General features: G+C 51.7%; 1 protein-coding gene across 1 annotated transcript in view; it reads left to right on the forward strand.

The window, feature by feature from the left end:
* Positions 1-2066: 2066 nt before the first annotated feature.
* The window catches only part of LOC142301946 (C-type lectin lectoxin-Phi2-like), a 50796-nt gene continuing 37772 nt past the window's right edge, over positions 2067-15090 (forward strand). Inside the window, exons 1-2 of the mRNA XM_075343007.1 lie at positions 2067-2097; positions 2193-2270. Coding sequence (XP_075199122.1) covers positions 2073-2097; positions 2193-2270 — 103 coding nt within the window. The 5' untranslated portion in view covers positions 2067-2072. The remainder of the gene's footprint in view (positions 2098-2192; positions 2271-15090) is intronic.

Consider the following 15090-nt stretch of genomic DNA (forward strand, 5'->3'; position numbering starts at 1 on the left):
GCAACAAAATATTGAAAATAAAAATATTTTGTTTGGGTTTGGTTTATTTGTCCAATTACTTTTGACCTCCTAAAATGTGGAGTGTTTGTAAAGAAATGTGTACAATTCCTACAATTTCTATCAGATATTTTTGTTCAAACCTTCAAATTAAACGTTACAATCTGCACTTGAATTCTGTTGTAGAGGTTTCATTTCAAATCCAATGTGGTGGCATGCAGAGCCCAACTCGCGAAAATTGTGTCACTGTCCAAATATTTCTGGACCTAACTGTAAGTACGTGTGACGGGTGTAAGCGATGTTGTGCATCACGGGCAGCGATTTGCCCATGACGCACAATCGAGGGGGGCGGGTGCTTTCACCAGTGACATCGCTAGCGATGTCGCTGTGTGTAAAGCCTGCTTAAGACTCTTGTCCTTATGTAATTGTGGCATCCCTGAGGCTTCAGTCACCACAGGGTACAGCACCTCACCAGAGGTGCAGTATTCATTTCGGATACGGAGGAGGTCATCGCCGGAAAACCACCACAATTCACCAAAACATACAGTTAGTTACCCTCTCACTGGGACTGGGCTAGGGTAGGCACTTGGAAGGTGGCCATCACTAATTTAGTGGACCTTCTGCTCACTAGTTTAGGAACCTTGGGGGAGGGGCGAGCAGCACAGAGAGAGAGGGAAGTGGTGAGTCAGCAGACTTACACACAGACAGTCTGAGGAGGCAGAAGGAAGCAGAGCAGCAGGAGAGAGGTCCTGGGGACGGGAGGCTGGAGGAATTTGTTCCAGGACCCGGAGTAAGTACAGACTGGGGAGCAAGGCAACACACACTCACACAGCATTCAGTTAACTCCGGGCGCAGCAAGCGCCAGTCAGAAGTGACAAGGACAGACAGGGGCCCATGGTCCAGAGCTGGAGTCTCGACCCGGGTTATTAGGAAGAAGGGGGATCCCAGGGTTCACGGGGAGTGCTGCAGGTACCCTGTGACCCATTCCATGGCCCAGGAGCTGGGGTGGAGGGAAGACCATTGGAAAGGACACACAGAAGGAAACATTGGCCTTAACCTCTGAACTGTCCGGGATTGGCTGGAGCCCATCACAGCAGAACACGGCACTCCAAAGGCGTGTGTGACTTCAGTGAGTAAAGAACTTGAACTGCACCCTCTGTGTCGTCACATCACTGCCGGCACTCCCATCCTCGCGCCCCTGTACCATCGGCGACTACTACCACCAACATCCTCCCTGGGGCCTAGCTCTACCTGTGGAGAGCTGTAACACCTGAGCTGCGTCACCATCTGCCCCAGAAGAGAGAGACTTCCGCAGCGGCGGCTAATAACTGGCCGCATACCACAGGTGGCGTCACGTATAACTACTCCCCTCATCCCCATCCCTATCTTTATTGACACCGCCGGGGTCACGGAACCGGACCAGGCCGCTGTAACATCCCAAACCGACACCGGCCCGGTGACGAGTAACCCCCAAGACCCCGTGGGCACGTCATAATGTCACTATATCTAAACCCACAATTCTCACCAGTCTGGGTGCGGAAGCTCTCTACAGTAACATCGACCACGAGGTGGATTTAAGTGCGGTTTCACACTTTTAGACAACCAAAGGTTGACTCTAGACAAGACGGTGAACAATCTATTCAAAGTGTAGCGGCCACTGCTTGATTTTACAAAACAGACCTTATTCCTGGGAACCATGCGATGTCAAAAAAACGCCCAGAGTAAAGGAACCACATTTACACAGTTTATTTCTGTTGTCAATAATATTTCAATTGCACCTTTTTATTTGGTATTTTCTGAAATGTCCTTTGAATTTTACAAAACGATACAAGCAAAATCAAGAGCAAAAGATGAATGAAAAACCGCACCAAAACTCGTTGTGTTAGAATATTTTTAGAGTTCATTTATATAAACAATCCTACTTAATGATAGACCAGGATAGGTGTGGAGTGTACATTCCCAAATAAAAAAAAAATCCCCTTCTTTACAGTCACCTTCCTCCTCCCTGTCTGGAGGATTAAGAGAGATATAAACTCATACAGATCATTATTACAGAAACTTCATCAGAGAAGAGAATGGACGGGAAAAGTGATGGTGCTGGTAAGAAGGAACAATATCATTAAGATGGAACTGGTAAGACAATAAGAATAGAATGAAGGAAATAAGAAACTAAACTCCTGCGATTTGTTCGACAGGACAGTGGGAAAAGGACACTGGAGTCATTACTGATGATGTATTTCGGACAGTAGAAAACAACACAATAAGGGGAAAATGTAAAGTATAAAAATATCTGTCTATCTATCTACCTCGATCAACATTTCCAGATCTTGTAAAGTATTTGAGGTGTTGCTTTATATTTAAAATATTAATTCACAAGAACAATGTATAATCTGCCTATTGTGCCTGGTGGGACAGTGGTATAGTTATTATTCTGCACATTATCCAGTGTCTCATGATCATACTATAGACTCTGGTATTCACAGTGATGCAGTCCTGGTGGCTAGTGGTACAACCAATGGTCAAACCTCTAGTGGACCTGAAGCCTAGTAATTGTGGTTGTCTAGGGGAATAAAAATCCAAGAAAATCAGATTTCGGACCTGTCTTGCCCTAGGTTTTATTATAGGCTTGTTATCCACTGGTGCACACAGACAGAAAAGAAGCCCTTTGCACAGGGCTATCATCAGGGCAATACAACTTTGCCGTCCCCACGTCAGCAGCCGGCCTGCTCGGAGATCCAGATTCGCAGTGGCTCGAGGGGCGTTCGGACCCGGGGGTCGTGCGACCACTCAAATAAAGGGGGTATTTACAGGGGATTTTGTATTTAAAGTTCGTGACGCCACCCATGGTGTGTGGTAAGGTGGAGTACCACTGCTGCAGCTGCGAGTACCCGGTGGCGATGGAGTGGGTAGCCAGGTGTTTAACCCCTCCACGGGTAGGGGGTATGCCCCGGGACTCGGTGATGGTGGCGGGACGTGCCATTGGGGAGGTAAGGATTACTTGCATACTCACTCACTCCATAAAGCTGACACCGACAACTTAGTAAACCAAAGTTCTAGACACCGCTGCCGCTGAGGGTGAGCATGTCTGGGTCCCATTTCTGCTGGTGTTGCCTGATGATCTGTGACCTTTCCCTTGGCACCTTGTTCTCTTCTAGTTGGCCCCTATGGCTTGAAACTAATCGGGTCCCGCTCCCCAGTGTGGCTAACTGAGGGAGCTTGCTCTCAGAGTTCATGCTTGGGATTTCCTGGACCATTTTAGTGGAAAGTCCTACCCCCCTCGATGCGCTAGTACCCCGATTTTGGAGCGGGTGGAGAGCGGATCTTGAAGGCTCCGTTCTCATCGGGTGAATTGTCAGGTTGCCTGAAGCTACTCCTTGACCTAGGATCCACGTACCCCGTTGTGCCCTGATCCCAGCCCGGTGATGGTACAAGGCCGCCGGCTGTCCTCCACGACAATACCGTGTCCCTTGTCGCGATCCCCTGTGACCGGGAGTCCAGCTCCTACCAGTCCCAGACCACCGTCTGCTACCTAGTCACACAACCATGACTAGTGTATGGGGCCCGGTGAAGAGGGGAGCCCGGGGTAATTCCTTAGCTTTATTAAGCCTCGGTCAGGCCGGGCCTCCTCTTTACCGGGCCCCAGTCACAGCCACAGCTTTGGCTAATATACATGGCTAATTTGCATGCAAAGGGACGGAGCATGAAAATTAGCCATGTGCTGGAGTGGAGGCAGGGTCAATGGAGCAGAGCAGGGCGTCGGCACGTCATCGCTGGGCCATGCAGCAGTGTGGTGAGGTCATCACTCTACGACCTCATTACACTCCTGCAAGTAACAGCAGCTGAGGTGGCGACAATGCGGCAGCCAGTGGGACAGGTGAGTTGAAGACGATTGCCTGGGATGGTGGTGTGGCCCACCCGCCAACCCCAGAATGCCCCCCCGCCCGCTGACCCCAGCCCCTGCCTTGCTTCATCTAGATGCACTGCTCAGAGAGGATGCCGTGCGACATGGGATCTGGGGAGGGTGAGGAAAATGTTTGTTTGGTTTTTTTTTGCAGCACACAAATACGCAAGGGGGCCAGCAGAATGGGACATATATACCAGGAGGAGGACATATACACCAGGAAGGGGACAGAAACCAGGATGGGGACATATATACCAGAATGTGCCCAGGAGGGAGATATATATATATACCAGGAGGCCTCCACTATGAGGACATATACACCAGGAAGGGGCAGAAACAAGGCTGGGAACATATATACCAGAATGTTCCCAGGAGGGGGATATATATATATATATATATATATATATATATATATATATATATATATATATATATATATATATATATATCAGCAGTAGAAGAGAGCAACTGTTTATTTAGGATAACCTAGAAAATGGACATATATACCAGAAAAGGGACAAATAAACATGAATGGGGACATATATACCAGGAATGGCCAAGGAAGGAGACATATTTACCAGGAGGATGGCATATATACCAAGAAGGGAACAGAAACCAAAATGGGGACATATGTACTGTTAGGGCCAGGTGGACGGGCGGACCCAGGAGGTGGATCCACTGGGCCGAACACCTTACTGAAGGCAAGGGGTCCGGTAGCCAGAGCACTACAGGTAGCAGGACAGTCCGTTAGAAAGAGTGGAATGTAGAAGTCCCTGGGACCACGGAGTCACTGATGGTAGTCCGGGTGACGGAGCTCAGGTTCGGAGGCCGAGATGTTGTCAGGCGGAGTCCGGAACCGATGGAGCGGGAGGACGGGTCACCACAGGGATCAGAGATGGTACGGACTGACGGGATGGCAGACAGTCAGCGTTCGGGGTTCGGGAATCGGCAGGACCGGATGGCGAGGCAGGAGCAGCTCTAGAAGAGAGATAGGTAAGTATACCAGCAGAGACAAGGTGACCTGACTCCTAGCTTAGGAAACACGAAGAACAGGCCCCGCCCACTTGGACATTAAACCCCTTTATACCCTGTACCTGTGTGTTCAATATCCTGTCCGTGGACGCTGGCCCTTTAAGAAAGGGTCAATGACCGCGCGCGCGCCCTAATGCGCATGCGCGCGGCCCTGGTGCCAGAAGCCAGGGCAGGGAGCGGCGAACAGGAGGCAGGGGAGCCGGGCTGGAGCGAAGCTGTCGGCGGACGCTGGGAGCGGGGACCGGGACGCCTGGGGATCATAGGTGAGGAGGCCTGGAGGCTGTGGAGCGGGGGACGCCGGACACAGGAGCCGGGAGGCGAGCCAGGGAAGCCGGGGAGCGTGGCAGGGGAGCCGGGGAGCTGGGCAGGGGACCCGGAGAGCGTGACAGTACCCCCCCACGCCTCCCCCCCCGCAAGCGGGACAGGAAGGCACGAATCAGAGGAGTACCCACATTTTCCCGAGGTTCCCAGGACCTATCCTCAGGACCATACCCCGCCCAGTCCACCAAGAAGAACTGTCGGCCTCGTACAGTTTTCATGGCCACGATATCCCTTACCGCATAGATGTCATCATCAGCAATAGGAGGAGGAGCAGAACTGGCAGCAGCGGAGAAGGGACCAAGGACAACCGGCTTGAGCAGGGAGACGTGGAAGGAGTTGGGTATCCTCATCGTGGCCGGGAGCTGCAGCTTGTAGGAGACCTCATTGATCTTGCTAAGGACTTTAAACGGCCCGATGTAGCGAGGACCCAGCTTGTATGACGGTAGCTTCAATCGGACGTACTTGGAAGCAAGCCAGACGAGATCTCCTGGAGAGAAACACGGGGGATCCAGACGCCTCTTGTCTGCGTGTCTCTTCATCCGCAGGGAAGCACGTCCAAGGGACATCTTGACAGAGTCCCAAATTGTTGCAAAGTCACGGGCTACAGCATCAGCAGCAGGGACATCCGAGGAAGAGGATACAGGTAATGGGACGGAAGGCTGAAGTCCGTAAACGACATGGAAGGGAGAGCTGGAGGAGGACTCACTGACGTGGTGGTTATGGGAGAATTCAGCCCAAGGAAGAAGCGTGGACCAGTCGTCATGATGGGCGTTGACGTAGTGACGTAAGAAGGAGGTCAAGATCTGATTGACTCGTTCCACTTGGCCATTCGACTGAGGATGGTAGGCTGAAGAAAAGTCCAGAGTCACTCCCAGATGTCTGCAGAGAGCCCTCCAGAAGCGGGAGGTGAACTGAGTTCCTCTGTCGGACACAATGTGTGATGGAAAGCCATGCAACCGGAAGATGTGCTGTATGTAGGCGTCAGCGAGTTCCTGGGCAGAGGGCAGTCCAGCCATAGGGACGAAATGAGCCATTTTGGAGAACCGATCCACCACGACCCATATGACTGTGTGTCCGGAGGACAGGGGCAAGTCCGTAATAAAGTCCATTGCAATGTGTTGCCACGGAACGGAGGGTATAGGCAGAGGCAGAAGACGACCATATGGCAGGTGTTTGGGCGTCTTGTTCCTGGCACAAGAGGAGCAGGCTGAGACAAAAGAAGCGACGTCCGTGCGGAGGGATGGCCACCAGTAGTGACGTATAATTGTACTCCATGTTCTCTTCTGACGAGCATGGCCGGCTGTTTTCGAGGCATGGCCCCAGTGCAGCACTTTTTGCCTGTCGGTCTCAGAGACATAGGTCTTCCCAGGCGGTATCTGGGCCAGGGTGACAGGGGCCACCGGAATGATTTTACTAGGACAGATGATGGGTTGGGATGTCTCCTCCTCCTGTTCCATGGGCAGGAACGACCTGGACAAGGCATCTGCTCGCACATTCTTGTCCGCGGGTCGGAAATGGAGCTGGAAATCGAACCTGGCAAAGAACAAGGACCACCTGGCTTGCTGTGGGTTCAGTCGCTGAGCGGACCGCAGGTATTCCAGGTTCTTGTGGTCCGTATAAATGATCACGGGGTACACTGCTCCCTCCAGAAGGTAGCGCCATTCCTCCAGAGCCAGTTTGACTGCCAATAGCTCTCGGTCACCGATGGTGTAGTTGCGTTCAGGCGCTGAGAAGCTCTTGGAGAAGAAACCGCAAGTCACCATCTTCCCGGAGGAGGACTTCTGCATGAGCACTGCTCCGGCTCCTGAGGAGGAGGCATCCACCTCCAAGGTGAACTGTCGGTTTAACTCCGGACGGTGGAGCACAGGGGAGGAAGCAAATGCCCGCTTCAGGGAGCCAAACGCGGCGTCGGCCGCAGGTGACCAGTCCTTTGGATTAGCCCCCTTCTTGGTCAAGGCGGAGAGAGGTGCAGTCAGAGCAGAGAAGTGAGGGATGAACTGACGGTAATAGTTTGCGAATCCCAGAAAGCGTTGGATTGCCTTCAGTCCAGAAGGAGGGGGCCAGTTGATAATGGAAGAGACCTTCTCCGGATCCATCTGCAGGCCGGTATCGGAGATCACGTAACCCAGGAAGGGAAGAGAAGACTGCTCGAAGACACACTTCTCGTACTTGGCGTACAGACGATTCTCCCTCAGTCTTTGTAGAACCAGCTGCACGTTCTCTCTGTGGGTCTGGAGGTCCGGAGAAAAGACCAGGATGTCATCAAGATACACCACCACACAGACGTAGAGAAGATCCCGGAACACGTCGTTCACCAATTCCTGAAAGACTGCTGGTGCGTTACACAGGCCGAAGGGCATCACACAGTATTCATAGTGCCCATCGCGAGTATTGAACGCGGTGTTCCATTCGTCCCCAGAGCGGATGCGGACCAGGTTGTAGGCACCCCGGAGATCCAACTTGGTAAACACACGAGCTCCTCTTAGCCGATCAAACAATTCGGGGATGAGCGGCAGGGGGTATTTATTTTTCACGGTGATTTGGTTCAATCCCCGGTAGTCAATGCATGGGCGTAAGTCGCCCTCTTTCTTCTTAACGAAGAAGAAACCTGCTCCAGCAGGAGAGGAGGATCTCCGAATGAATCCCCTTGCCAGGTTCTCTGTGATGTAGGTAGACATGGCCCTTGTTTCGGCAGGAGACAGCGGATATATCCGTCCTCGAGGTGGTGTAGTTCCCGGGAGCAGGTCGATGGCACAATCGTAAGGACGATGTGGCGGCAGTACCTCTGACTCCTTTTTATCAAAGACGTCCACGAAGGACCAATAGGCCGAGGGCAGTCCCGGTAGGGACTCAGGAACCGGAGGTCGTCGGATGGGCTGTATAGTCTTCAGACAGTTCTCGTCGCAAGAGGAGCCCCATCGGGTGATTTCACCAGTACCCCAGCTGACTGACGGTTCGTGTGTCCGTAACCAGGGAAGTCCCAGCAGGATTTGGTGAGACATGTGTGGGAGGACATAGAGAGCGATGTTCTCGGTGTGCAGGGCCCCGATACGCAGTTCCACCGGCTTGGTGATCCACGAGATGGTGTCAGAGAGGGGTCTCCCATCCACAGAGGCAATCACGAGGGGTTTGTCGAGTGGAGCAACAGGCACCTGGTACTTATCCACCGTGGCCTGCTGGATGAAATTGCCTGCTGCCCCGGAATCGAGGTACGCCTCGGCCGTGAACCGCGTCTCTCCCGTTGTCACTTGAACAGTCCACGTAACCGGGTCAGAGAGAGTCCCAGCACCTAGGGTGGCCTCTCCTACCAACCCTAGGCTTTGGAGTTTCCCGGCCTCTCTGGACAGGAGCGTAGCAGGTGTGTGCCCTCTCCGCAGTAGAAGCAGAGACCCTTGGCGAGCCGTTCTGCTCGGCGTTGTTCGGACTGCCGCAAACGGTCGATCTTCATGGGCTCGTGGACGGAGACACCAGATGACGTTGACTGAAGTACGGCGGGCTTCTGCGGAGGAGATGAATGCCGTATCGGACGTCTCTCACGGGACACCTCTTTGGATCGTTCCTGAAAGCGAAGATCTACTCGAGTCGCTAGGGCAATCAGGGCATCCAGGGTGGTCGGCACGTCACGACCAGCCAGCTCATCTTTAATTTGACCCGAGAGACCTTCCCAGAAGGCGGCGGTTAGAGCCTCATTGTTCCATCCGAGTTCCGAAGCCAAGGTGCGAAAACGGATGGCATATTGGCCCACCGTCAGAGTCCCCTGACGTAGCCGGAGGAGAGACGAGGCAGACGCGGAGGCGCGTCCGGGCTCGTCAAAGGTGCCACGAAATGCCTGCAGGAAGTCCTGGATATTAGTGGTCACAGGGTCCTCCTTCTCCCACAAGGGGTTCATCCAGGCCAGTGCCTCACCCTCTAGATGGGACATCATGAACGCGACCTTGGCTTGGTCGGAGGCAAACAAGTGCGTCAGTAGCTTGAAATGGAGAGAGCACTGATTGATGAAACCCCTGCAGGTCTTGGGATCTCCGGCGTACCGGGGTGGTGAGGCCAAACGAAGTCTGGAGGCATCCGAGGAGGCTGCCACGGGAGCTGTGGCCGTGGATTGTACAGTGGAAGCTCGAGATGTGACCGACGCTTGTAGCGTGTTCAGGCGGGCGTCCACAGAAGACATGAAGTTCAGCATGCGGGTCTGGGTCTCATGCTGGCGTGTGAGTTCCTCCTGCAAGGCTGCTAGTGCTTCGGCGGGATCCATGGCCTGTTCTTACTGTTAGGGCCAGGTGGACGGGCGGACCCAGGAGGTGGATCCACTGGGCCGAACACCTTACTGAAGGCAAGGGGTCCGGTAGCCGGAGCACTACAGGTAGCAGGACAGTCCGTTAGAAAGAGTGGAATGTAGAAGTCCCTGGGACCACGGAGTCACTGATGGTAGTCCGGGTGACGGAGCTCAGGTTCGGAGGCCGAGATGTTGTCAGGCGGAGTCCAGAACCGATGGAGCGGGAGGACGGGTCACCACAGGGATCAGAGATGGTACGGACTGACGGGATGGCAAACAGTCAGCGTTCGGGGTTCGGGAATCGGCAGGACCGGATGGCGAGGCAGGAGCGTCTCTAGAAGAGAGATAGGTAAGTATACCAGCAGAGACAAGGAGACCTGACTCCTAGCTTAGGAAACACGAAGAACAGGCCCCGCCCACTTGGACATTAAACCCCTTTATACCCTGTACCTGTGTGTTCAATATCCTGTCCGTGGACCCTGGCCCTTTAAGAAAGGGTCAATGACCGCGCGCGCGCCCTAATGCGCATGCGCGCGGCCCGGGTGCCAGAAGCCAGGTCAGGGAGCGGCGAACAGGAGGCAGGGGAGCCGGGCTGGAGCGAAGCTGCCGGCGGACGCTGGGAGCGGGGACCGGGACGCCTGGGGATCATAGGTGAGGAGGCCTGGAGGCTGTGGAGCGGGGGACGCCGGACAGAGGAGCCGGGAGGCGAGCCAGGGAAGCCGGGGAGCGTGGCAGGGGAGCCGGGGAGCTGGGCAGGGGACCCGGAGAGCGTGACATGTACCAGAATGTGCCAGGAGAGGCCCAGGAGGAGACATATATACCTGAATGGGGACCTATATACAAAGAACATGTATATGTATATGCACACCGGCTCCATATCAATGGTGGATATCATACCTTTAAAGAGGCCTGAGAACTAACAACTGATCACTCCTGGACGAAGCACGTTAAGGTGCGAAACGCGCGTCAGTGTGTCTGTGGGAGGCCGTGGCACCATCACGTACTTGGATTATTGGTAATATTATTTATAGATGATGATATTGTAGATGCAATCCCTTTATAATTACGTGTATACAACTCTTATTTATTACAGATAGGGATTGTTGATACATTTGACCTGAGGTTGGTTTTCCAGATGAGAATAATATAACTTATTACCAATACATATAAGTTTAGATATACTAATTACAAGTGCCAGGTATTCCCCATTTATTTCATCCGTCAATTGGGTTGACCCATTCAATTTTATGTATTTTTATGTATAATAAAGATGTTGGTAATTGAATTATATAAATTGGCTTGCATATATTTTTTGGTGTGCATCAGTACATATGTTAATTATTGGGTTGTTCTTTTCATTGCCATATATAATACCCCATTTGGATTAAGCTGTTATATAATCATAATTAATTTTTTTTGTACCAATTGGTGTATTGATTATTGCACAGTTTCAGGAGCAATTAATTATAAAATCATAGAGGTCGTTGTTAGAATTATTGTCTTTTAAATGATTTTATTAATGTCTGTGTGTGTTTTCTATGGATCTAATAAAATTTTCAAAACTTTTTGAAATATATTTTTGATGTGTGCCTTGGTTATGTGTGATCTCTTCTCTTGTTCCTATATACAAAGAAAAAAAAAAAAAATATATATATATATATATGTCTCCCTCCCAGGAGGGAGACATATATATACCGTACTTGGCTTTTATTGATACAAAATATGTAAGGCTGACAAAAACAAAAGTTGAAAACCTACCCTCTATTGATTTACTGCCACATTACCTTTTAAGGTGAGGCTCTACAGCCAAGTATAAGTGCCATGTTTATATACTTATTGTGCATTCTATTATCCGCGCCCTGATACTTCATTGGGGATAAGTACAGGATTATTATGTCCATCCCCTTATTTCATCCATTCTTTTTCTCTTGTCAATCATGTTTTTAACCTTTTGTTTTTGTCAGCCTTATATGTTTTGTATCAATAAAAGCTATGTTTATATATAAATAGTTGGGTGTGCAAATTTTTACTGTGCAGTTTTTTACCTCTCATGTTACAATCCATTTTTTTTTATAGTTTTTGTTAGCACCCCACTCTTTATTAATATTTATTACATTGTGGTGCCCATTACTTCTTTCTTAACAAAGTGTTGCAAGTAGCAGTGTGTGTGAGGGGGAGAGGGGTATTATACAGAGGTGCAGTGTGTGTTTGGGGATATTATACATAGAGGCAGTGTGGGAGAGATATTATGAAGAGGGATGGTGTAAAGGGTGTATTATTAATTTTCTGAGAGAAAGACTTCATTTTCTGGAACAACTTCAAGGGTGCTAACGTTTTTGGTTGTGTATATACAGTATATGTATATATATATATATATATATATATATATATATATTGTGAGGTAGCACGGTCGGCTGCGCTGCAGAAGACACGGGATCCAGGCATTAAGGTTCACAGCACACGGTTTTAATGTCCAAACAAAAAAATGTCCACAACAATATATACATGTGCCTCTCCAGCAGAGAACTCAGGGAGTTGTGTTCACTCCCTCACACCCGGCACACCTGCCCTCGTTCCTGTTTCCATTTAACCCTTCCTTCAGCCTGTAGGGAAACAGGATTAACCCTAGAGTGGATTTACTTTCTATCATGGAGTGAGCACAACCGGGGCGAGACATACCGGCCGTCATAGATAACCCCGGTCACAGTCTCACATACCCCCCCCCCTCAGTTCAAGCGTGCGGGGTTGAACTCCCGCCATCAAACACGGGCCGCGGGACAAGGCATCGGCGTTGCCCTGCAACCTACCGGCCCTATGTTCAACCGTAAACCGGAAGTTCTGCAGAGAAAGGAACCACCGGGTAACCCGGGCATTCCGTTCCTTGGCGGACCTCATCCAGACCAGTGGAGAGTGATCCGTCACCAAGCGAAACTGCCGTCCCAGCAGGTAATAGCGTAGGGACTCCAAGGCCCACTTGATCGCCAGGCACTCCTTCTCCACTACGCTATAATTCCGCTCGGGAGGGGTGAGCTTCCTACTTAAGAAGGTGACGGGGTGTTCCTCCCCCTGAACCACCTGAGACAGCACTGCCCCCAGGCCGACCTCTGAGGCGTCAGTCTGTACTATGAACTCCTTCCGGAAATCAGGGTGTACAAGAACGGGCTGTCCGCACAGGACCCCCTTCAGGGCCCGGAAGGAGTCCTCGGCCTGCGGAGTCCAGCGCACCATGACGGACTTCTTGCCTTTGAGAAGGTCCGTCAAAGGGGCTGATAGTCCCGCAAAATCCTTTACAAACCTCCTGTAGTATCCCACGATACCCAGGAAGGCCCTAACCTGCTTCGTGGTCAGGGGTCTAGGCCACTTCTGGATCGCCTCAACCTTGTTAATTTGGGGCTTAATCACTCCTTGGCCTATCACGTAGCCCAAGTAGCGGGCTTCCGTGAGACCCAACGCACATTTCTTGGGATTGGCTGTCAATCCGGCTGTTCGAAGCGCGTCCACCACCGCTTGTACCTGTTCCAAGTGGGTCTGCCAATCGGAGCTGTAAATAATGATGTCATCAAGGTACGCTGATGCATACGCCTGGTGGGGTTCCAGCACTAAGTCCATCAACCTCTGGAACGTGGCCGGAGCGCCATGTAACCCAAAAGGCAAGACAACATAGTGGAAGAGACCCTCCGGTGTAACAAAAGCGGTTTTCTCCTTGGCGGACTCCGTCAGTGGCACCTGCCAGTACCCCTTGGTCAGGTCGAGCGTGGTAAAATACCGCGCCTGTCCCAGCCTATCAATCAGCTCATCCACTCTGGGCATGGGGTAGAGATCGAACTTGGATATTTCGTTCAATCTCCTAAAGTCATTGCAGAACCTTAAGGAGCCATCGGGTTTTGGTATTAGGACAATCGGACTAGCCCATTCACTCCGGGATTTTTCGATGACCCCCAGGCGTAACATTGTCTTTACTTCCTCCGATATGCCTTGTCGTCGAGCCTCCGGTACCCGGTATGACTTCAGGCGTACCTTCAGGTGGGGCTCGGTGACAATATCATGTCGTATCAGACTGGTCCTACCGGGCAGCTCGGAGAAGACATCGGGGTTCTGCTGAACCAACCGTCTGGCCTCTCGCCTCTGAGTCTTGGTGAGGGCTTCTCCAATCCTTACTTCCGGTTCGTCCTCTCCGGAGGTCGCTGGAGCCGGAGGTGAACAACCCGAAGAGGAGGGAGATGGGGAAAAAACAGCCATCAGGCTTTCCCGTTCCTGCCAGGGTTTTAATAGGTTGACATGGTATATTTGTTCAGGTTTCCGCCTACCGGGCTGCAATACTTTATAGTTAACCACCCCGACTCTTTCCTTTATCTCGTAGGGGCCTTGCCACTGAGCCAGGAATTTACTCTCCGCCGTGGGGATTAATACCAACACCCGATCCCCGGGTTTAAAAGTCCGCACGGTGGCTTGTCTATTGTAGCGGCCGCTTTGCGCGGCCTGAGCCTCCTGTAAATGCTCCTTCACAATTGGCATGACCGCGCTTATGCGGTTCTGCATACCCAAAATGTGTTCAATCACACTTTTATGGGGGGTGGGCTCTTGCTCCCATGTTTCCTTTGCCAGGTCCAACAATCCCCGGGGATGTCGCCCGTATAACAACTCAAAAGGCGAAAACCCCGTGGATGCCTGTGGCACCTCACGGATGGCAAACATCAAATAGGGAAGCATCATATCCCAGTCTTTCCCGTCTTTTGAAATCACCCTTTTTAGCATGGTTTTCAGGGTTTTATTGAAACGCTCGACTAAACCGTCCGTTTGAGGATGATACACAGACGTACGCAACTGCTTGATCTGGAGTAGCCGGCATAGCTCTTTGGTCACTTTAGACATGAATGGGGTCCCCTGATCCGTAAGGATCTCCTTGGGCAACCCCACCCGGCAGAACACAGCAAACAACTCCCGAGCTATAAGCTTTGCTGCAGTATGTCTGAGAGGTATCGCCTCGGGATACCGGGTGGCATAGTCAACGATCACTAGGATGTGTTGGTGCCCTCGAGCGGACTTTACGAGGGGCCCCACCAGATCCATCCCTATCCGTTCAAAAGGGACTTCTATAATGGGTAACGGTACCAACGGACTGCGAAAATGGGTCAGGGGTGCGGTAAGCTGACACTCCGGGCAGGTTTCGCAGAACCGTTTTACCTCCCCAAAGACTCCGGGCCAATAGAACCTTTGCAATATTCACTCCTGCGTTTTCTTGACCCCTAGGTGGCCACTCATCAGGTGTTTATGAGCCAAGTCGAGGACCCGCCGACGATGCGGCTGGGGCACCACCAACTGCTCTACCCCCACGCCCCGTATTTCATCTACCCGGTAGAGTAAATCCTGCTTAAGAGCGAAATGGGGGTACCTTACCTGGGCACCGGGCAGCTGTGCCACCCCGTCAATTACTGTCACCCGACTCCGGGCATGTATTAATGTAGGGTCCTGGAGTTGGGCAGTCCCAAACGTATCCGGGGACGCCTCCAACTCCGGGATGGGTTCGACCGTCTCAGCCTCTCCTGCCAATACCTCTAGGGGCGACCTA

Source organism: Anomaloglossus baeobatrachus, chromosome 4 (genome assembly GCF_048569485.1).
Source record: "Anomaloglossus baeobatrachus isolate aAnoBae1 chromosome 4, aAnoBae1.hap1, whole genome shotgun sequence".
Classification (NCBI taxonomy): Eukaryota; Metazoa; Chordata; class Amphibia; order Anura; family Aromobatidae; genus Anomaloglossus; species Anomaloglossus baeobatrachus.